This window comes from Phytophthora parasitica (genome assembly GCF_000247585.1).
Source record: "Phytophthora parasitica INRA-310 unplaced genomic scaffold supercont2.90, whole genome shotgun sequence".
NCBI lineage: Eukaryota > Oomycota > Peronosporomycetes > Peronosporales > Peronosporaceae > Phytophthora > Phytophthora nicotianae.
In genome coordinates, this window is record NW_008649076.1 from 9,050 (window position 1) to 29,995 (window position 20,946).

The 20,946-nt window shown below is 50.4% G+C and overlaps 11 protein-coding genes across 11 annotated transcripts; 5 read left to right on the forward strand and 6 right to left on the reverse strand.

Moving 5' to 3' along the window:
- Window positions 1-60: 60 nt before the first annotated feature.
- Window positions 61-2,265, reverse strand: PPTG_18652 (hypothetical protein; the record flags this gene model as incomplete). The annotated part of the gene is made up of 5 exons (XM_008916825.1): window positions 61-163; window positions 252-442; window positions 634-1,076; window positions 1,109-1,208; window positions 1,279-2,265. The coding sequence occupies 5 exons, from the start codon at window positions 2,263-2,265 to the stop codon at window positions 61-63; spliced, it is 1,824 nt and encodes a 607-aa protein (XP_008915073.1).
- A 76-nt stretch (window positions 2,266-2,341) lies between these two features.
- PPTG_18653 (hypothetical protein) lies at window positions 2,342-3,407 on the reverse strand (the record flags this gene model as incomplete). The annotated part of the gene is made up of 2 exons (XM_008916826.1): window positions 2,342-2,909; window positions 2,953-3,407. 2 exons carry the CDS (start codon window positions 3,405-3,407, stop codon window positions 2,342-2,344), a joined length of 1,023 nt encoding a protein of 340 aa, XP_008915074.1.
- Window positions 3,408-3,582: 175 nt separating this feature from the next.
- PPTG_18654 (protein disulfide-isomerase domain) lies at window positions 3,583-5,118 on the reverse strand (the record flags this gene model as incomplete). Its single annotated transcript, XM_008916827.1, has 4 exons — window positions 3,583-3,737; window positions 3,811-4,693; window positions 4,800-4,863; window positions 4,952-5,118. 4 exons carry the CDS (start codon window positions 5,116-5,118, stop codon window positions 3,583-3,585), a joined length of 1,269 nt encoding a protein of 422 aa, XP_008915075.1.
- Window positions 5,119-5,241: 123 nt separating this feature from the next.
- On the forward strand, window positions 5,242-5,535 carry PPTG_18655 (hypothetical protein; the record flags this gene model as incomplete). The annotated part of the gene is made up of 2 exons (XM_008916828.1): window positions 5,242-5,370; window positions 5,428-5,535. 2 exons carry the CDS (start codon window positions 5,242-5,244, stop codon window positions 5,533-5,535), a joined length of 237 nt encoding a protein of 78 aa, XP_008915076.1.
- Window positions 5,493-7,079, reverse strand: PPTG_18656 (hypothetical protein). The gene has a single exon (XM_008916829.1). The coding sequence runs from the start codon at window positions 7,032-7,034 to the stop codon at window positions 5,574-5,576; it is 1,461 nt and encodes a 486-aa protein (XP_008915077.1). The 5' UTR covers window positions 7,035-7,079; the 3' UTR covers window positions 5,493-5,573.
- A 215-nt stretch (window positions 7,080-7,294) lies between these two features.
- On the forward strand, window positions 7,295-8,828 carry PPTG_18657 (glycine-tRNA ligase; the record flags this gene model as incomplete). The annotated part of the gene is made up of 2 exons (XM_008916830.1): window positions 7,295-7,469; window positions 7,540-8,828. 2 exons carry the CDS (start codon window positions 7,295-7,297, stop codon window positions 8,826-8,828), a joined length of 1,464 nt encoding a protein of 487 aa, XP_008915078.1.
- A 219-nt stretch (window positions 8,829-9,047) lies between these two features.
- On the forward strand, window positions 9,048-9,320 carry PPTG_24387 (hypothetical protein; the record flags this gene model as incomplete). The annotated part of the gene is made up of 1 exon (XM_008916882.1): window positions 9,048-9,320. One exon carries the CDS (start codon window positions 9,048-9,050, stop codon window positions 9,318-9,320), a length of 273 nt encoding a protein of 90 aa, XP_008915130.1.
- Window positions 9,321-11,452: 2,132 nt separating this feature from the next.
- PPTG_24388 (hypothetical protein) lies at window positions 11,453-15,428 on the forward strand. The gene has a single exon (XM_008916883.1). The coding sequence runs from the start codon at window positions 11,775-11,777 to the stop codon at window positions 15,324-15,326; it is 3,552 nt and encodes a 1,183-aa protein (XP_008915131.1). The 5' UTR covers window positions 11,453-11,774; the 3' UTR covers window positions 15,327-15,428.
- A 60-nt stretch (window positions 15,429-15,488) lies between these two features.
- PPTG_18659 (hypothetical protein) lies at window positions 15,489-16,363 on the reverse strand (the record flags this gene model as incomplete). The annotated part of the gene is made up of 2 exons (XM_008916831.1): window positions 15,489-16,282; window positions 16,345-16,363. The coding sequence occupies 2 exons, from the start codon at window positions 16,361-16,363 to the stop codon at window positions 15,489-15,491; spliced, it is 813 nt and encodes a 270-aa protein (XP_008915079.1).
- Window positions 16,364-17,103: 740 nt separating this feature from the next.
- PPTG_18660 (hypothetical protein) lies at window positions 17,104-18,536 on the forward strand (the record flags this gene model as incomplete). The annotated part of the gene is made up of 4 exons (XM_008916832.1): window positions 17,104-17,184; window positions 17,267-17,743; window positions 17,857-17,961; window positions 18,027-18,536. 4 exons carry the CDS (start codon window positions 17,104-17,106, stop codon window positions 18,534-18,536), a joined length of 1,173 nt encoding a protein of 390 aa, XP_008915080.1.
- PPTG_24389 (hypothetical protein) lies at window positions 18,454-19,680 on the reverse strand (the record flags this gene model as incomplete). The annotated part of the gene is made up of 3 exons (XM_008916884.1): window positions 18,454-18,714; window positions 18,774-19,285; window positions 19,524-19,680. 3 exons carry the CDS (start codon window positions 19,678-19,680, stop codon window positions 18,604-18,606), a joined length of 780 nt encoding a protein of 259 aa, XP_008915132.1. The 3' UTR covers window positions 18,454-18,603.
- Between the last annotated feature and the right edge of the window lie 1,266 nt (window positions 19,681-20,946).

The window sequence follows — 20,946 nt, forward strand, 5'->3', positions numbered from 1 at the left end:
AACAACCGACAAAGCGTACAAACCCACATACCCACATTTCAAAGGTTACTCGTCAGTACATTAAGCACTCCAAATTCCACAAAAGCCTGGAATGCGTACATGTTTTTTGAGCTTCTTAGCCGCAGCCTTGTATTGCGGCTCCAACTGCTTGCAGTGTCCGCACCTGCATGGATTAGCATCCACCGGTTAGTTGTCTACTGTACGGCTTGCAGCTTTTAGCATTGCAGCTGTAGCATTGGGAGAGATCCCACCATGGAGCGTAAAACTCGACGAGCCAGTAGTCGGGGCTCTGCAGCACTTCCTTCTCAAAGTTCTTGTCCGTAAGGATCGTCACCGCATCCCTCGGGCCATAATCGGCCAGCACGCAGGCGGCCAGAGCACTCAAGAGCAACAGCGCCACACGGATCACCATCACGAAGTAACCGGAGCATATTGTCTTCAGCTCGGCAGATTTGTACAGGTACGAATGAAACGATAGCAGTCAGTAGTTGTCCAATAGATCTGGTCTGGAGGATAGTGGTCAAATTTATAGTTTTGGCCAAATCTAAATCTGAGAGTGGCTTGTTGAGCCGTCTCAGATCGGTCATCACACTGCTGAGAAAACTGCAACACACCGCAACCTGTATCCCTCACCCCTGAGTTATCGTATGAGGTATCATCGACCACGATCCCCAGATCAAGAGAGCACGAGGAATTGGGATTGATTGCAGCGTCAATGAAGCTTTGCGCTGGGAACTTCTCAAACACGTGAAAGATCACGCGCAGCCAGTGTTCTGCCGTATTATCGCCCGATTGTTGGTTTAGTCGTGTATAATCTTGACTTTTACTTTGACCAGAGCGCTGAATGCGATAGGCATCGCTACGAACTGTAACGCTCAATTTTGACGCGTAAATGGCGCGGTCGCTAGGGTCAACCACGTACAACACGTCGTCCACACAGCCAACTGCTACGAGTCCTTTTATCGAAATGTTTTCAATAGCTGCAGACGGTAACTTGCGGTGGTCTTCACTGGAAATGGAGTCCACCAACAAACGCTTTTCACCATTTATTCCAGCACGACCAAGTACGAGCTCGTCTGCGAAGCACATCAATCCTCCCAGCCCTCACTGCTGGTATGTCCACGAAGCGAAATCTTCTTTGAGGTTTGACGAGTGCGCGTGTCGAACGACTGGAGGTCCCCATTTGCGTCTAAAGCGCATAGTGATCTCTGTCAACAAAATGTCAACGAGAGGAGAGCTCAAGCGAAAAATAGTGTCCATATCGAAACCCCGCATTACATCGAGGTGCGTGAATGATTCATCAAATCGATACAGAAACACTGTGCCAAGCCGGCCGCCATTTGTTCCATACGTGAAAGCCATTCGCCGGTCCTTCGCTCGGATAGAACATAACAAACACTCTTTTGGAAATACACGCACTTCGAGCTGATCAGCCTCCACTTCATCCAACAAATCCACTTGAGCTGGAAATTGATATCGTATAACCACCGTTTTACCTTCCTTTCTTACGAGAACTGCAACAATCATGCATGCTCTCACAGCTTCTAGTTTTAGAAGCTCACAGACCGGCTCAAATTCCATTACTCCCAAAAGAAATACTTTTGTGCGAATGTCACCGTTTGTCAACTGGTACCCGGTAGTTTGCCTGGTTGGCTCCTTTTCCACGTGTTTATTCCACTTAATGTTGACTGCTGGACAATCGTCTTGACATCCTATACACCTTATAGCACTGATCTTCGCTTCCAGTTTCTGATCACTTGAGTCCGCCAGGTACATTCGAAGTCTTTTAAACGCCTCACTCACCATGTTTTCTACGTTCTGCTGCATCTGAGCTGCCCGATCGGCTGTCGACTGAAGAACTCGTTGGCCCAGTATCGCATCTCCAAGCTTGGACGCAGCCTTCTCGACCGCATCCATCCAGTGACGTTGCAACCTGGTCTGCCGAGTCTCTATTGCCTGTCGAAATCTGATACTATATTGGTCATCATGACTCCACCATCGCCGCAAAACATCTTGTGCACCTTTCAACCACCCGACTTGACTACTACCGTCTTCGTCAACGGGGGCGCCATTCATAATCTCGTTCAGTATACCGTCAAAACGAGAACTGTTCTCGATATACGCATCGTGTAGAGCACTCATACTGGCTTGGAATCGCTGCGGCATGCGCAGAGCTGTGGCCGTTTGGTCGCTTAACTCGTTTAACACATCATGCTCGTCCAAGCGTTTCAGCAGGTCTTGATAACGTGTTTTGGCCTTCCCCATCTGCACAGCCCTTCGAGGATTTTTTTTTTATCGCAAAGAGCACCATCTCGAACCATTTCGATGTAAAGCTCTTTTGTCATCTCGGAAACGTCTCCAGTAATCCTGTGCTTAGCTTTTCTAGCTGTTCATCGCTTCTGCGGCCCAAATCCTGCAGATCCGGGAAGTGGTCGAACTTGTTGAGGAGAGAGACTCGTATACTCTCCGGTAGTTCTTTACGTGGAAGCTCTAACGCGTATCGTTGATGTTTGTCCAGAACCCAATCCGCAAATTCGGTAGACGACATGTAGGAATTATCTGTAACCCACTCCGTCGTTGATGCCTTTGCACTTTCGACGGCAATAGCAGGGAAAGCACCACCAATGAACTCAACGCTCTTGATCGGATCAGATCTAGTAATCAACGTCTTCGTAGGCTTCGAACAGCGAACACTGTCACTCTGTTCATCTTGTCGTTGAACCCGGAACGCCACTGAGCACGAATTCCACTGCGTCGTAGTGACATCACACGCCGCGTGAACTTCATTCTCGATCCGTTGATAATCTTGTTGTGAAAGACAGCACGTTATATTGGAGCTCAGCGATATCAAGAAGCGAAGAACGTAGGCCAGTGTCTCTCGAATGACTTCAGCTTCGAAGAGACTGGCACTAAGCCACGCAAAAAAAAAAAAAAAAAAAAAACGCGATAAACTGCCGACGATCTCCGTGTTCACCGTCCCGTTCAGTGCAGTAAACGCCTTGGTCTTGAAGCGATAGATTATTCCCGCACTCGCAGCTCCAGAAGCCCATGCGAACCAGTTCAGTTTTCACTTTCGCCTGCTTGCCAAACAACGAGCCAATCTCAAGCTGCTCTTGCTCTTCTGCAGAGCTCCCACCTCCGATATCCAACTTCTCACGAACAAATCGGACAAAGTCTGTATCATATTTGCTGGGGCTGAACATTCCGAGCTCGAACTTGTGCATTAACGCTCTGTTGCCCTCGTCTGACACGGCCATGCCTAGTGAATGGCACAAACGTAGCACGTCCACTTCGTCAACTACGGTTTTCATCACTCTCGCGTCATTTTGCACCTCGTGCTTCAAGCGCAGGAGACGGAAGCACTTGTCCAGCACATTGGCACTGCGTTTTGCTTTTCTGCGAGTCATGCTTGCTCCTCAGTTGTCCAAAGCAAAAATGAACCTCGTTCTGCTCCTTTCCACAACCTAACTGTCGGATGCAGCAAACCCGTTGAAAGCGCTATGACACAAATGGGACGGGTATCGAAAAGTGATGTATTCAGCCCACATGCTCCAGTTAGCGCTCACGCTAGCTCAGAGCAGCCTACAGTTCTTCGTGCTTGGTAGCCTCCGATGACCCGGCTAGTGCAGCTTCGAAAGCCTCTAGATGTCCGCTTGGCACCGAGAATGGACTGGAGCCATCAATGAGCTTATCAAGGAGCTCCGAGATGGCGTTTTCGTCGTTTGTGCCACTGAGAGCTGGTGAGGAGTACCACAGACAAGAGAGCGATAAGTACAGCACATTATAACATCGAAAGACATGTGTACATACCCGAGTACTTGACCTTGCGGCCAGGCTTCACGACAATCACCTCCGAAGCTTTCTCGCCCACAAAGTCGGTCAGAGCCTGGAAAGCTTGAGCGTCAGGTTTGCTCGACAGAAAAGTGAACGGATCGCGACGGTATTTCTTGGCCAGAGCGCGCACCAGCTCCGTGTCCTCCTTGGCCACCACGACGCACATCTTCCCACGTTTAGCAGCGCACTCACGAGCTGTCGTTGCGTCCAGCTCCCTCAGAGCGAGCACAGGTTTCTTCTTGGCCAATTCAGGAGAAGGGAACAGTGGGACACTAGGCAGTGACTCGTCCTTCTCCGCCACCTCCGTGTTCGTCAATGCATCACCAATAAATTTCTTGGCTGTAGCTTCATTCAGCTTGCTCACGTCCGACACGACGTACTTCTGGCTGGACGGGTAGACGTAGATAATGGTCGGAAGTTGGTCCTCAGTGAGTCCGAAGTGGCTGGCAATCTTGTCATCCGATCCCGGTACGAACGCCAGTTGCACTGTGGGGGTCTTCTTCTTCTTCTTACCTTCCATAAACGACTCTGCCACATTTCCCAGCCACGCCGGCACCTTGGAGCTCTTCTTACCCTTCTTCGGAGTACCGAAGAAAATGGCCGACGGCAGGTCCTTGGTCAAGAACGCGTGCACCTTGGCGAACTCCAGTGTGGCAACGTTAGCACCACTAATGCCGAGCTTCTTGGCTTCAGGTGAGTTCTTCACATACTGCACAATCTCTCTAGTGGTGCGTCCACCACGATAATCCTGCGGACGTTTCTTCTTGGCACCGAACTCCTTGATCGTCGGGTAGCCCTTGATCTGGTACTTGTGCGCCAACTGCTGGTGCACGGTGGCGTCCACAACTCCCAAACGCGCCTACAGCAACAACCGACAAAGCGTACAAACCCACATACCCACATTTCAAAGGTTACTCGTCAGTACATTAAGCACTCCAAATTCCACAAAAGCCTGGAATGCATACATGTTTTTTGAGCTTCTTAGCCGCAGCCTTGTATTGCGGCTCCAACTGCTTGCAGTGTCCGCACCTGCATGGATTAGCATCCATCGGTTAGTTGTCTACTGTACGGCTTGCAGCTTTTAGCATTGCAGCTGTAGCATTGGGAGAGATCCCACCATGGAGCGTAAAACTCGACGAGCCAGTAGTCGGGGCTCTGCAGCACTTCCTTCTCAAAGTTCTTGTCCGTAAGGATCGTCACCGCATCCCTCGGGCCATAATCGGCCAGCACGCAGGCGGCCAGAGCACTCAAGAGCAACAGCGCCACACGGACACGTGGAAGCATCGTGTCAATCTAGCGACGAATTATGAAATGGCATCAAAATGTTTTCAAGAAGATACGCGGAATTACCAGCTGTACCAAAATACTGGTACGTGAATCTGCACAAGCGTTTAGCCGTAAATCGTCATGGGTAAAGCGTGTCGTGACATGGCGGAGGCTCTGCGGGACTGCATGGTGCAGCAAGAGTGCATGGCCGACGGCACGAAAACGCTCAAGCAGTGTCTGCACGACCGCGCGTACGCACACGAATGCAGGGTGAGGGCAGTAGTGGAGAGGATACACGGATGAGAGACTAAAGTGTTCACTGTACAGGAATACCGTGTAGCTTACTTTGAGTGCAAGCGTGGCCAAATGGACATGCGTCAGAGAATTCACGGCCCGAAAGGAGGCATGTCCAAGCCTGTGGAGGGCAGCAACTAGGCGGAAAGCGTCGTGAAGAAAAACAATAAAATGATTTTTTAGTTGCCGAGCCGCATGGACACTAGGCGCATTGTGCACCGAGGAAGGAGTTTGGACAGATTGGGTGTGTTATGTTGGAGGACCTGGACGTCGCACTCGAACAGGAGTTGGTGCAGCGCCATCCTGGCCACCCACTTGAGTTTAGGCTCCACTTGTAGCGTTGCTTGCTCCGAGAGGGACTCAATGGCTTGAAGATAGAGCGCATTATCGTGCCAGATAACGTTTGAGGCTACTTGGAGACGAAGCAACAGACTGAAAGCGTCAAGGCAGCTATTAGCGTCGTGAGTGCGTCGATAGAGGAGTGCGAAGAGGATACTCACTGCTTCTACGACTAGGTCCTGGTCTGGCAACAAGAGCGTCGCACTGAGAACCAATCCAAAGAACATAAAGACGTACGGGAACAAGTGAGGAGGTGCCTCATCCAAGTCTCGTTCGAGCTCTTTGACCAGTAAAAGCCTCTTCTCGTCTGAAAGTGAGCCGAGGTATTCTGCCACAGCAGCTTCGACAGCTGATCGCTCCTTCGACGTGGAGCTGTAAATGTGTTCGACGCCAGACTTAAATGCACACTCTAACTCGTCTCTTCTAGCGTGCATTTCATCCAAGAACGTCATCCGATCGGTGATATCAACCAGCCCCACAAGGCGTTCCAACTCTTCGCTGCTCCAATACTGGCTTGCCGTAGCTTTGCCTGGCATAGTTTTCAATGCGATGGCATGTTGTAGTAGCGGTTTGAACAGCATTGGCTTCAGCATAAGTGACCACCGCAGTCTCACCAGCACCTCATCGTCCTCTACGAGCTTCACTGAGCTTCTCTGATCCCGTACCGCTAACGCATGTAGTTTAGCAGCGCAAAGGAGACTGCAACTCGCCAGTTGCTCAGCGTGCAAAAAGTAAAAGCCCAGCAGCTCCTCGACACTTTTCATCGATGGCATCGCGGCATCTGGAGTCCTGGTTGTCACCTTACCGTCTTCAAATTGATCTCCAATAGCCTCATCGACTGCATTGAGGTATCCCAAGAGCGCCCACTTTAAAGCCTTGGCCGTCTCATTGATAGTCGCCACAAACAATGCGTGTCTCCACTGCAGCAACTCAACTGAATCCACTGAAGTCAGGCTCCTACACTTAAGCCAGTCGCGGATTACCCACCTCCGTAAGTAAACGCTGTGTCCACCACGTAGCCATTCTTGCACAAGCTGATTCACTTGGCGTGGATATTTCTCAACGGCGTAGCTCATCAGCGCCTTCAATGACGTAGAGACCATTGTGTATCCCGGCAAATGTGGCACCACCTCATTGATCGAACGGATCAATGGTGCACGACCTCCTCCCTCTTGGCCATCTACCGCAGCACCAATAGTGACCTCGTATTCCCCACCATCCTCCAATATAGCAGCCCAAGCTTCCACTGTCTCCAACTTCTCGCTCAGTAATAACCGCAATAGCCTCTGCTTCCTCACCATAAGTGGTAGGCAATAGTGGGTGACCTTTTATTATTTAGCATAAATTACTTAACGAAAAATGTAAATTTCTCTGGACTATATTTTCCGGGGACCCGCATCTTGGTTTCAGTATTTTTCTAATATTCAATATAAAATCCCATACATCGACGCGGACCCGTGTCACGTTTCTTTGCGATTAGCATTATGGCTTAATCGCGGTCGCTTGAAGGTCGCTCCAAGCAACGGTCTCCAATCGCGCTCTAGTGTATCAATCGATCGCCATGCTGCATCGTTCCACCCGCAGTGCGTTGAGTGTCACGCGCCGCGGGTTCGCTACAAAGCCGGCCACCAACCTGCAAGACCGCCTAGTGGCTCTCTGTCGCCATCGCGGCTTCGTCTTCCCCGGATCGGAGCTCTACGGCGGTCTGGCCAACAGCTTCGACTATGGGCCCCTTGGTACAGTCTCCTCTTTCCATGCGTCCGTGCCAAATAGTGTCTAACTAACTACCGCTGCAATTGGATCCAGGCGTCCTCATGAAGAAGAACGTGATCGACCGCTGGTGGTTCGAGTTCGTGCAGAAACGTCCCGACTGCGTGGGCCTCGACAGCGCCGTGCTGCTCAATTCGGCGGTCTGGACGGCTTCCGGCCACGTTGATAACTTCACAGACCCCATGACTGTCTGCTCAAGCTGCAATTCTCGAGTCCGCGTGGACCAACTGCTCGAATCCAAGCTAAAGACTCAAGAAGAGGTCGACGCCGTCGCCACATTGTCCCTCACTCAGATGGACGATCTGCTCAAAGAGCACGACGTCGCGTGCCCCAATTGCGGCGAAACCCACAGCTTCCATCCAGCTAAAACATTCAATCTGCTCTTCCGCACCAATATGGGAGCGACCGACGAGACGTGCGACTGGATCTATCTCCGCCCCGAGACGGCACAGGGCGCCTACATCAACTTTGCCAACGTGCAGAGCACCATGAGGAAGAAACTTCCCTTCGGTATTGGCCAGGTAGGCAAGAGCTTCCGTAACGAGATCTCACCTGGCCACTTCTTGTTCCGTACACGCGAGTTCGAGCAGCTTGAGCTGCAGTACTTCACGCACCCGAACGAGTCGGACGACTGGTATCTCTACTGGGTGGACCAATGTTACGAGTTCTTGACCAAGTACGGCATCAAACCAGAGAACCTGCGAAAGCACGAACATGCACCTGAGGAACTGGCACACTATGCACGGGCTACAACGGACATTCAGTTCAAGTATCCCTTCGGTTGGAGTGAGCTGTGGGGCATTGCCAACCGCACGAGCTACGACCTGAAGAAGCACATGGATGCAAGTGGAAAGAGCCTCAAATACCAGGATCTTGTGGCCAAGGAAGAGTTCCTACCGCATGTCATTGAACCTGCTCTTGGTGCTGGACGTGTCATGCTCTCTATGCTGCTGGATGCTTACGATGAAGAAGAAGTTAACGGCCGCCAACGCACCGTGCTGCGTCTGCACCCGGACATCGCGCCGTACCGTTTTGCGGTGCTGCCGCTGTCCAAGAAGGAGCCACTGTTGGATGTGGCGCAGAAGCTGTTCGAGGACTTGTGTGCAAGTGCTAGTGTCGACTACGATGTGACTGGCAGCATTGGTCGCCGTTACCGTCGCCAGGACGAGATCGGTACACCCATGTGCTTGACTGTGGACTTCGATACTCTGGAGGACAAGTGCGTGACAGTTCGAGACCGCGACAGCATGGAGCAGAAGCGCGTGCCTATTGAGCAGATCCTACAAGGCACGTCAGTTAAGCGCTCGAGCTTCTCTTCCTTCTAACTGTCGGCAACAGAGACGTGGATGCGACCAGGTTTGAATAGAGAAACAACATTCCAAGGCCTAACGGGTTTTTCTGCTTTTTCGTCGTTGGAATCATGGATGTCCGCCCTAACGGGCATCGACAGTCTTTAAGCACCAGCCACTCGGTAGGGAATCCAACGCTCTGCTCGGCTCATTCTTCAGTTCGCCCTGAAGACGCCAAGTGGATTGAAGAAGAGCATGACTCACAAGAAACTGAAGCAGAGTACTGTGGTGTCCAACAAATGCTTCCGTCTGCTGCGGTTGAAGCACGAGATGCAAAGTGATGTGAAAGTTCTTAAAGCGGTGGTGGATGAACTGGACGTGCTACGTTTGTGTCGCTTGTTGGGCATGACGGTGGCTGACGAGGACCAAACGTCCAAGCACAAGTTCGAGTTCGGTATGTTCAACTCCAGTGACTACGACGTCGACTTTGCCCGATTCATTCGTGGAAGCTGGTTGCTGGAAACATGAAAGAGCAAAAAGGTGAAGATGCAGTGGAGATTGGTTGCTTGTTCGGTAAGCAGCTCCAAATCAAGGATGAACTTACTCGAATGGGGTTCTGGAGTACCGACTGTGAAGATGGATTGCCCATTGAAGACCAAGGTGTGTACTGTGTTGAACGCAGTGGAGATCACCGCCAGTTGATCGTTTTCGCGTGGCTTGACTCGAGCTTATTCGAACCCGAGGCCATTCGAAACACCCCAGCGTATGTCCTTCGGTTTCTAATCACTCTTAGCTCCAACATCACCTGCTGCTTATCGCAAGACGATTTCGGACGTGTGAAGAGCGACGTGGATGCAATGTCAGATAGCTCAAGCATGCGATGGAACTCGTGCTCAGTTGCGTTTCGAGTTCAAAAGCAAGTGGAGCAGAAGGACGCTATACCCTGCGGTGAAGTCACAGAGGTGTCGATTCCAAGGTTGGAGCGGGCCAAGACTGCGTGGTTTGTTGGTGGGGTGCTCTCGGCTGTAGCAGTCGAACGTGCGACGCCATCAACAACCGAGATGGTTCCACATAACGAATCAATGCTCATTCCTCAGTTGGCAGAGTGGATCACAATGAAGCAAAAGTATTTCGCGATTCATTTCCCACCAAAGCGAGTTCAGTTGGCTACACATGTACGCGACGAGTTACTTGTGTTGTGTGGTCAGTCCTCAGACGATGAACTAAGCAAGTTACGCCGAAAGCACGAAAAGCGACTGGAGGACGCCAAAGAGCGACTTAGTCGTGAAGCCTACGAGTATGCGGAGAATATCTACGAAGAAGCTATTCGAAACGCTCGCATGCTGTTCACGGTTAGAAATCCAACGAACTCAAAACGAACGGATAAGGCCCAGAAACAATACGAGGGCTTCCTGCGGAAATCAGAGAAGTGTGATGTATTTCGCAGCATGGACTACCTGGACTACAAGATGGTTTATTTACCTGAACGTGTTCAAGCGCACATGAAGGATCTGGATGAGGCACTGAAGATCGATCGTAAGGCATTTGAGGACGCTCTACTTAGGATTCTAGTTGACGACCCACTCGGCTCTGAAAGTGGAGGAGGGGTTTGGGGTTTCGTGCAAACTTTTATAAATGCCTGGGGAGCATTTTGGAACAATGGCCAGTTCAGCAGCAACTTACAAGACGCTTTGGATGACCGACAGCCCCGATTGGAAGACATTTGGAAAGATGCGGTCTGGCAGTTCGTGTGGAGGATGGAAGCACCAGAACATGAACAACGTATCCAGCAATCTACATTTGATCCCGAGTTTCGTTTTGGTCAAGAGAGAGAAATTATTTTGCAAAAAGCTTTTGACCGCATTTGGGAGAATTTGAAAACGAGTGATGGATCGCTTAGTATCAAGATCAGCAAACTGATGTGCAATTCGGACGGCACTGCGGTCAACGTTGTGTGGAGCGAGGAGGTCGAGAAAGAACCGACCAAGGTGATACGCATGCGCCAGCTGAGTAACAGCAGTCCTGCTAAGATATCGTTGATGGGAACACTGGAGTTTGAACCAGACTCGAAACTACTCAAAATTGCAACGGTGAAAGTGGGGTTAGCCATTGCTGTTCTCGTGAAAGGAAACCTCACAATAGTTCGCCGAATCCAATTTTCGCTACAGAAGAAGGAGAAGGCCCTCCAATCAGAAGTACGAACATTCCCGCGTGTCTGCTCTCTGTGCTCAATTCGAGCGAATGATCGCCGCGTTGCTTTCTTGTTCAATGTGAATACTGGACGTCTGGGTAGCGTTGCCTTCTGCAGATTCAACGAATCATTTACAAGTGTCGAGGCGACGCTAACTATCGACATGGACGCCTCGTTCACCTTGGCCAGCCCTCTGGTAGATATCCTACTGACAGAGCGCTCACTATGTGCAATCGATGGAAGCGAACTTTTCAGTCCTTTGACGTGCGAACCCGTCGAACCTCGAAGAAAGTGGACTGCAAGAAGGAGAACAGCGACGCCAACTGGGTAGGCGGTCTTATGAGTTTTGCCGATGAGCTTGTCGTTGGACGAACCAGTATGGACGGGAGCAAACGATTGTTCGTGAACTGCATTTCCAATGAAGATCATCGAGCACTACCTACAGCTATTTTCGGAATAAATATTCCATCGACAAAGCTTGACATTGGTAGCATTGGCGACGTCCTATACGTGGTCGACACGAGCAATGGCACAATTTACTCGTCCCAGCTGAGTGTTACTGTACGAAGTGATGCATATCGCATCCAAAGATCTGGGAATGGGGCGAAGACTTGTCGTTTACAAGCCGATCAAAGACTGCGACTGAACATTGGCTGCGTGTATTTTACCACGTTTTTGAGAAGTTTCCTGTGCGAAGTCTCATCGACAAGTCTGTGAGTCCGGATGTTTCGTTCTCTCTCGACTTGGAGGTAGTAGTTCCTGCAGGTGCCAAAGAAGAAGATCGCGCTGGAATGGGCGATACCTGTTTGAAATATTTCAACAACCTGATGCTGGATTTGCGCCGGCTTAACAAACCTTTGTCGCAGTTAAACCTGGCGAAGAAGCTTAAGTGTCGGTGCTCTGAGCAGGCCAGCGTCTCCACTGGCCTGATAGTGACATCTCTTCGGCGCGTTTTGGTAGCAATTGTTTCATTCGTACCTGTACAAATCTGCCGAGCTGAAGACAATATGCTCCGGTTACTTCGTGATGGTGAAGATGACGCTACTACTGGTAATGAGGCCAGTCGAACGAGTTTAAGCAGCGAAAATGACTCAACGGGGACAGATGCGTCGGAGATTGCTCAGTCGATTCGCTTCGGTTTACTGTCCCCACTACTAGAGTCATGGAATGGACGATGCGTTGTGGTTACGTCAATGGGGAAGCAGTCAACAGGAAAGAGCTACTTCTTGAACCACCTCGCAGGAACTTCGTTTGCGATCTCCGGTTCACGCTGTACTGACGGAGCGTGGATGTCTTTACGATTCGTATCTGATGTGCTACTGGTAGTTCTGGATTTCGAGGGACTGGGGTCGTTCGAACGATCGGAGCAAGAAGATATCTTCTTATCAGTGCTGAATGCATCGGTGTCGTTATTCACAGTCTTTCGAATGGAGAGCCGATTTGATAAGGATATTGACGGTTTGTTCTCTCGTTTCCAGAAAGGTGTCCAGCTTATCAAGAACGATCCGCGTCTATTTCGTGGACAATTGTTCATGAATGTTAAGGACGTTAACATGAACGACCAACAAGGCGTTTTTGATGAACTTGTGGCAAAGCTGAACACAATTTTTGAAGCCAACCGAGACCAGAACTTTCTTACGGACATGTATGCTGGCCAGTTAGAGATCAACTCTCTCCCCCATTTGGTACGATCGACTATTATAACTGCATGGAAAAACGATGCTGCGAGATCGTTGATGACGATTGTATCTGAATCCTCAATGGGGTTTGTCACGGGTAAAGCTTTCTTGGATTGTCTGCGAATTGTCCTGGCAAAAATCTCGATTTTAGACTGGACCAGTATGGACAAGAGCGCGCAGCATTTCGTTGTTGCAGACACAAAGCAGAAGCTCTCTGGGATTCTTCGTACTGGTTGTCACGTTTCGCTGCCTTTGGTGAAAGATAAAACCATTCCTTCCCATCTGAAAGAAGAGGTTTTGAAAGTGGGTTCCCAAGAGAGACTCGTGATCTCGCTTGAAGACATGTGTGAAACATTTCCTGGTTTCGTGACCAAGTGGACGGCACTGAACAATACCATTCTGTTGGATGTTGTTAAAGATGAGGAGCTTGACATGGGATTTGATGTCACTTCGCTTACGGATAAGAGCACCAAGACAGTGGGGAAAACGATTGATATGCTCTTCCGGTACTTCCTAAGTTTACGCGGCAAAACGTACGAAATTTCAAGACTGACAACGGAAGATCAGAGCGATTTCGACGCCTTTGCAGCGTTTGTACTACGCCGTCGAAAACTTAAGGTATCGCGTTGGCTTCACGGTACTTTGGGCGACCATTTGTCGGAGGTGAGAACGCAGCTCGAGCAACGTCACGTAGACCAACTGATCACGTACATGTCGCAGTGTGCACACTGCCAGCTTGGATGCATGCATTCGGTGACGCACTCGTCCGAGGTCGAGCACAGCTGCACCACCGACCACAAGTGTCGAGGTCTCTGTGAATATGTCGAATGTCAGACTAACATTCCTCCGTGCTCTCGCTGTGCTGGTCATGAAGGGAAATGTGAATGTGAGAAAGGAGATCACACTTGTGGGCAACGTTGTGTCTTCTCTCGAGCATCGAACTGTGATAAAATCTGCTCGAAACTGGCGGACCATAGTGGAGATCATTACTGCTCTGTGCAGGTTCATGTGTGTGGTGCTGTCTGCTCTGCAGCCAACTGCAGTGCCACTTGCTTACTTGACATTCAGCGAGAACACTCCATCCACAAGTGTGCTGAAGTACAGTGCACCCATCCGTGGAAGATGAAGGAATGCAAACGCAATTGCGGAGTAACGAACCATTTTCACGGCCAAGCTGCGGAGTCTCGTGCATTTGCGATTGAAAGTGGAGTGGAATTGGGTGGAAATGTCGTGGACAATACTTCAGAAACGCACATGTGTACTGGGAGTCATGCCTGTGGAGAAATGTGCACAGTGGACGGCATTTGTGAACAGAAAGTTCATTTGAAGAAGTCGTCTCGGAGATTCACTGGTGAACGTGGCTCATTCGAGTACATTTTCCAAGAGATGAATGGGTGTAAGAAGCAGTGTGCCTGTGTACTACCAAGCGGTGAACTGGATCACGGCGGGGTTGGCCATTCTTGTCTTGCTGAATCCCTTGGTCAGAGCACGGCCCATTACTGCGATGCGAGATGCCCGTCTTGTAGTTACTACTGCAACAAACACTTTGGTCACATGGATCTGCATGCTACCTCTCACGGCAACATGAGGCAGACTTATTTCATTGCAAAGGGTAACGATATTGATATCGAGGATCGCAAGTACCAAGTGGGCGAGCGAGGTATCGCCGAAATGTGTAACCTGTTTTGCACCAAGATGGGACGTGGCCATACGCACTATTTGCCATGCGAAGGCGAAGGTGTGACGAGGTGCGTGTACACTGGGGATGCCAGTGAGGATCAGCGTCGTCATTGCATGGATAGCTTATTCCCACGTCCGGATCAAGAGATGGATCAACTTCTTCACGCTAACTTCTGGGCGTCGATCGGATGGGAGGACCCATGCAGTGAGATTGAGCGCGCGTTGTTCGCGAAATGTCCATTCCAGTGCGATGCCCCAGAGCACAAAGGAGGAGACAACCAGCCGTCGTATTGTGTACTGGATGCATGGCATCTGCCCGAAGTGAAACCCGAAGGTGATGATGGCTTCGCGTACATTGATGGTCACCAGTTCGAGTGCGTACATGCGGTGGATTCAGGAAAATTTCACACCATTTTCGTATTGGACAGCTCCGGATCCATGAGTGGGCAGCCCTGGCAGAATTTGCTGCACGCAGTGAGCGAGTTTACCATCAACCGGCTTAAAGATGGAGGAGACAATGATTTAGTCTCGTTTATCACTTTTGATAACACGAGCCACATTCACTGCGAGGCGAAACCTTTGAAGAAGTCTGTAGGGATAAGGATCCCGTACGCTGGAGGAGGGACGTGCTTCGAGCAAGGCTTGCGTGCGGCCAATGAGGTCTTATCGAGGACCAATTTCCAGGAGTTAAAGGCTGTGCTCATTTTCTTCTCGGATGGTCGTCCATGGGATATCGATCTGGGTATCACGCTTGCCAAACACATTCACGCTACGTACGCAAAGTACGACTTGAAGGCTTTCGTTGTGGGCTTCGGGCACGTGAATTTGCCCGTGCTGGAGCGCATGGCGACGGAAATGGGTGGTGAGTATCGACGGGTACTGGATGCTAGCGCATTGAGAACGGAGTTTCAACGGATCGCTGCTGTGCTGTGCAACAGTGAGGCAAGCCTCGCGCTGATGGAGACGAGTGAATGTTCTTCGTGATCGCGAAGACCCGTGTGCTCGTTTGCTTGCTGTTTTTTTTTGCTTTTTAAGTAGTGTTTAAGGTAATGACTGCAATGCGTTCGGGTCTTCTAGCAAATGCCTCTTTATTTACTTACTGGCCTTCTCATTCCATCTAAGCTGCACTGCCAGAAGATAAGACACCTAGTTAGAGACGGACCCCGACCGCTTAATGCGAAGTCGAGAACCGACCTCCTCGTCCATAGCTCGGTACGCCGGGATGGTGTCCGCTCGTTCGCAGTAGGCGTTCGACGGCAGCACATAGGCGAAGCAGCGTACGAGATCCTCGGGGTCGTGCTTCTCCTCGGACAGCGAAAGCGAAGCTGCGAGCTCCTGTTTACTAGTGGCTTTGCTCCTCACGCTCTCGGGCAGAGCCTCCTTTCCACGGAATTGTCGACGCACGAGATGGGGGATCAAGTCGGCCTTGATACTGGCAATGTACTTCTTCTCCTGCAGCAGATCCAGCACCCAGTGCGAGAAGAAGTAAAAGTGACCGTCGTACAGATCCGTATGCAGCACGAAGTTGCTGCGACGCTTGAGCAGACTCTTGGGCACGTACAGGTCCTCGTTCATGTGCACAGCTTGGGAGACCAACACGACACGGTTCTCCTCGTCCCGCTGGCCCTCGACGAGCGCAATGCAGTCCGTCATGTCCTTATCGCGACGCGGTTTCTCTCCTTTCGCCTTGCTGACAGGTGCCTCTTGACGCAGCAGCATCGTGACGCTGGCGTCGTTGATACGGTGGAAATCCGCCACATTGTGCAGCACCACGTCCGTCACCAGGTCTCCAGCCAATACGATGAAGTCGCGTTTGATCTTGTCGGCCACCTCTCGCAATGCGTCGGCCGTCTCCGTGTTATCCGTCACCTCGCACAGTTCCACGTGGATTTTGCCGTCGAATTCGCGGGTCAAATAGTCCTGAATAGGGGCCAGGAGGTCTGGAATTGTGAGCACCAGCACCTCTGTAAAGCCCGAGGTTTCCAGAAGGTGAAGCTGGTACCAGAGCAGCGGTTTGCCATTGGCAGGGAGTAGCGCCTTGGGCGTCTCCTCGGTTAGTGGGTACAGGCGGATGCCGCGGCCGCCAGCCAGGATGATGGCCTGGAACTCGGCCATAGTGACTTGTATCGGGAATGACAGGTTAGGACGCTTGTGGTGGATAAGTTGCGGTAATGTTATGTTGCTGGTTTAATATGTTGCGGGTGTGTGACTTTAAAATGATAGCGTCTTTTCAAGATCCAGCATTCAGCATGAGCGACTCGGACGAGGTGAGTACATGTATGAAGGTAGAGAGGACAAAGAGGATCTAACTGGGATTATGTTGCAGGAGAAGGTCCTGCTGGAAGATGAGGTAATGCGGGTGTTGGTTGGATTGAGTTGCAGCAGTAGATTGGAAATGATGGAGATCTGTGCTAGCAGAGTATGGACGAGGTGCACGATCTGGATGACAATATGCAAGTGAGGTGTGTGGGTAATGAATACTACTTGATATTGCGCTACTCCAAAAGTGGATTTTTTATTGATAACACCGGCTGGCTGTGGTGCGCTGTCAGCGTGGACACCGCTTCGTCCTCACCTTTGAATCGATGTACGTGTTTGCTTGCTTGTCATTGAGAATGAGGTTATAGCTGAGCATTTTTAATTTTCTCCAGCACGTGATCACTCGAGTAGTAGTGGGGATAGTGATGTGGATGTGAGCAGTGATAGCAGCAGCGAGAACGACTTTGTAGACCGATTGGGGTATCGCAATGGTGAGGATTCGATGGGTGGGTTTGGTCGAGAGGAGGACTCGGATGAGGATTCGGATGAACCGCCTGAAATCCCTGGGAGTCCAATTGCACAAGTGAGTTCGGTTTATCGAGTAATTGTACTTTCATGCTCGTACGCCAACTGAAAGGCTCACTGAAATTTTTTTTTCTGTGAAGAAACTACAAACAGCAGGCGTCACTGCAGCAGATTTTGGAGCCACCCTGATCAACACCAGATTAACTACAAACCGATCAGATTTGAAATATGCCGAGAAGTTTGGTGAAGACGAAGATGAGTACGAAGTCAAAGATGTGGAACAATCGCGTGCAGCTGAATTTCATGCCTCAAGCTCTTCGGAAGATGAGGAGAGTGACGACGGCAACGAAAGAAAAACTCACATGTTTCAGCTTGAGATGGAAAGATCTGCGTTTGGTCGACCAAAGACGGCTGCAAAGGATCTCGAGAAGTATCGAGATGTCGTGCCGAACGACTTTTTCCAGCAGTTCGAAGGCACTGCAAGTGCCGATGTCCCTCCTTCGACCAACCCACCTTCACCACGACCAGATATTACCAGCAAGAGTGTGAAATCAAGGCCTGACGAACATGAGAAGTATAAAGTGGAAGTGCCTCGAGAACTGGAGGAGCTTTTCAGCGTGAGTGGCCTATTTACAGCATTGCTCGGGTGGCTGATGTGAGATCTCGCTAGCTCTCGTACTAGACCTACGTCATGTGATACTTACTGTAAATATGCGTGTTTTCTGGATAGCTGACAGATGCCTACACACCAGAAGATATCGAGATTGAAACGCGGTTGGAGCCGTTCCTTCCTGAATTCACTCCCTCTGTGGGTTTACCGTTCGATGGAATCCTGGTTAGTGACGCTTATATATTGTACAATGAATATTACCCCGCTAATCTCCTAGTATGTTTGGTCAGATCCCAAGGCCAGACGGCAAAGAGGGTAATATTGGCGTCGATGTGCTTCGAGAATCGTCAGGACAGACCAATGTAGCTGAACTGGAGCTTCTGATGCAAATGAGCATGGCTAACAAGAACAAACTTCGAAGTAGAAGCGACGTGGTGCGAAGTATCGAGAACGCATCTCATCGTCCGCAAGAGATCGATCAGTGGATCACCAGCGTCGAAAAGATTCAACGGACCAAACCTTTGGCACAAGTGAGCTACAAGCAGCCCATGCCGCCGGTATCTCGGTTAATGGAGCTGTGGCCGGAAGAATTCGAGGATTTCCTAGCAGCCAGGGGCGGTGCAATACCTGGATTATTCGAACTTGATGTGAATTTGAAGGAGTTGGCGAAGATCGTCTGCGGAGTGTTGGATATCCCAGTGTATGGAGACAAATATGTGCAGTCATTGCATGTACTATTCTCCCTTTACCTTGAAATGGAAACCTATGAACGAGCCCCCCAGCGCCAACAAGGTTTATAACGATAACCCACATTGTTCCGTGTCTCGATATGATGTTCTCTTCAAAATGACAGGCTGCATGATTATCTTACGCGTCGGCAAAAGTTCCTGGCCATGGGCGACTTGGACGATCCGGGTTGGTGACTCGATCCAGCCTGTTGCAAGTAGCAATATCGGCTGAGAAGAATGGCGTCTCGGTCTGCCAAGACATAGCGGCGATGAATACGAGCCCACAGCTGTATTGCTACAATATCTTACCGTCGGGCACTGGAAATTGAGCACGTAGGGGCATTTCCTCACGACATCTTCGCAAATGGATAAGCAAGTGCGATAACGCCCGGATGAGCCTTCAACACAAGCAGAAGCAGTCGTTTTCGTGCTTTTAGTAGTACTCGCTGCCGTTGAGGTTGCTGTTGCTGTGGTGGAGTAGTCACACATGTCTGTCGAGTAGACCAGCTTCGTAGCGCCTCTATCTGTCGTGACAGTCTGCGAGCCGCACTTCTGGAACTTAATACTGCAAATCCAGTACTTGTACGCCTCGCGACAGTCGTCGCATCCGTAGACGCTGTACTTGGCGTGGCAACCGAAGCGTTGGAGCACAATGTCCACGTTGCGGTAGTAAAATTCGGCCTTGCTGTCGAATTTAGTCCCGGTGGGGTCGTCGGTGTCAACCACCGCCATGTAATCCACCATGAAGCAAAACGACAGCGAGTCCTTGGCAATGAAGCGGCAGACAGGGTGCGCGGGCTCCTCTCCTTCGGCTAGCACGACTGCAATAGCGTTCAACCATATTGCAGTTGCAAGTAGAACCCACAGAGCGCGTGAGGACCCCATCACGGATCAATGTCACCACTATAAATGGTAAAAACGACTGTGCTGCACCAACGTTTAGTGAAACTGCTGCACTGACGGTGAATAGCTAGATTATATTAATTGTGTGTCCTAGGAGTCTACGTGTTGCTGGTTGCTGGTAACCAACTTGGTTCTATTGCCGGTAGCGGGTGAGACCTGGGGTGCGTTCTCCGTTGACCTTGCGGTAGTGCGAGCGTAGCAGCGTCCCGAGCACGAAGATGAAAGGCGTGAGGATGGCGAACACGAAGCGCACGAAGAGCGTCTCGCGCACGGTGTGGAACAGATCCTTGGGCTGCTGCAGCATATTCAACATTTGATACGAGAACGAGGTCTTGTTGGTTTTGTTGGTGGGGAATTGGCAAGTGCGGTAAGTGTGGGTTACAGCCAAAGCAGAGTTATCGGTTCCATTTTTTTGTAGATCAGATTTATCTGAGACATTTGAGTACAAAAGCGAGGAACTGCTCTAAAATTAAGAATCTGAGCTGGATTCAGATTGTATCCCTTACTGAAATCAAGTTTTCAGTAGACATTAGTTTAGCAGACAAATTGATTTTCAGCTCTTCTAAGAAATGGTTTTTTATCCACACAAAAGGGCTACACAATTATACCCATTTTGCACAAGATCAAGTGGAGCCTGGTCTCAGCTACTTGAATTCATGCACGAACTATCGATCTTGTCCTTGGCGAAGTCGTGCTAGCAAAATGGATTTCAGTTGTGGTGATTTATACCTTGTCGGTGGCAATACACGTACATGCACAGTCTGACAGACTACGAATCGTGTTGGGTTACTGGTATCATGCCATCGACTTCTACCGCGTGTTTACCAATAGCGCGTGTTCACACTTGTATTCGAGCGAGTGCCGCCGTCCTGATAAGGTAACGTGATAGCTTGGCTGCTTGCTTCTGACAGTGAAGCAACCAAGCCAAGGCAGCGATAGCAAGAACATGCCAGAAAATAGAAACGCTTATGCGAAAGTCGCTCACCGACCATATTGTCTGAACGACGGCCACGCACAGTAGCTATCGCACGGCTTGGTGGCACAAGTTTGGTGCTGCGCATGGGTGGGTGAGAATGCTTTGTTGCCGCACACGGACTGACCGTGGTCTCTACATGTAGTGGAGACTGGTTTTAAATGCATTAGATGGTCTGGTGAGCATGGGCACTTCCAATCTCGTTGCAAAAATGTATAGAGCGCAGTGGACATCCTGCCATCGGCACTTCGCCGCTACCATTTCAGAAATCGAGCCCCTTGCAGTCACGATCTATCACCAACTTCACTTGCCATTCTGATGGTGCAGCCAGCAGCGAGTTACCCACTTGTTGAACAATTTGCTCTTGTTGTCCTCCATCTGGAAACGGCGCGCGATCGCACGCTGTTGATTCGACCAGCACCGCCATCCGCATTCAGAGAAGAGGCGGCGCAATGGTAAAAGCATCGGCGAAGAGCCGATCGCCACCCGAGATCCGTAAAGTCTGGTCGCCACCGCCAAAACCCAAACCGTCTTGCAAAGCGCTGATCCGAACACCCCAAAGCTGTAGGACAGTCCTCATTTCGCCTTACGACAGAGCAGTTCGAC

Coding starts and splice junctions, on each gene's coding strand:
- PPTG_24388 (XM_008916883.1), top strand. CDS start 11,775: ATGGGCGATACCTGTTTGAAATATTTCAACAACCTGATGCTGGATTTG.
- PPTG_18656 (XM_008916829.1), bottom strand. CDS start 7,034: ATGGTGAGGAAGCAGAGGCTATTGCGGTTATTACTGAGCGAGAAGTTG.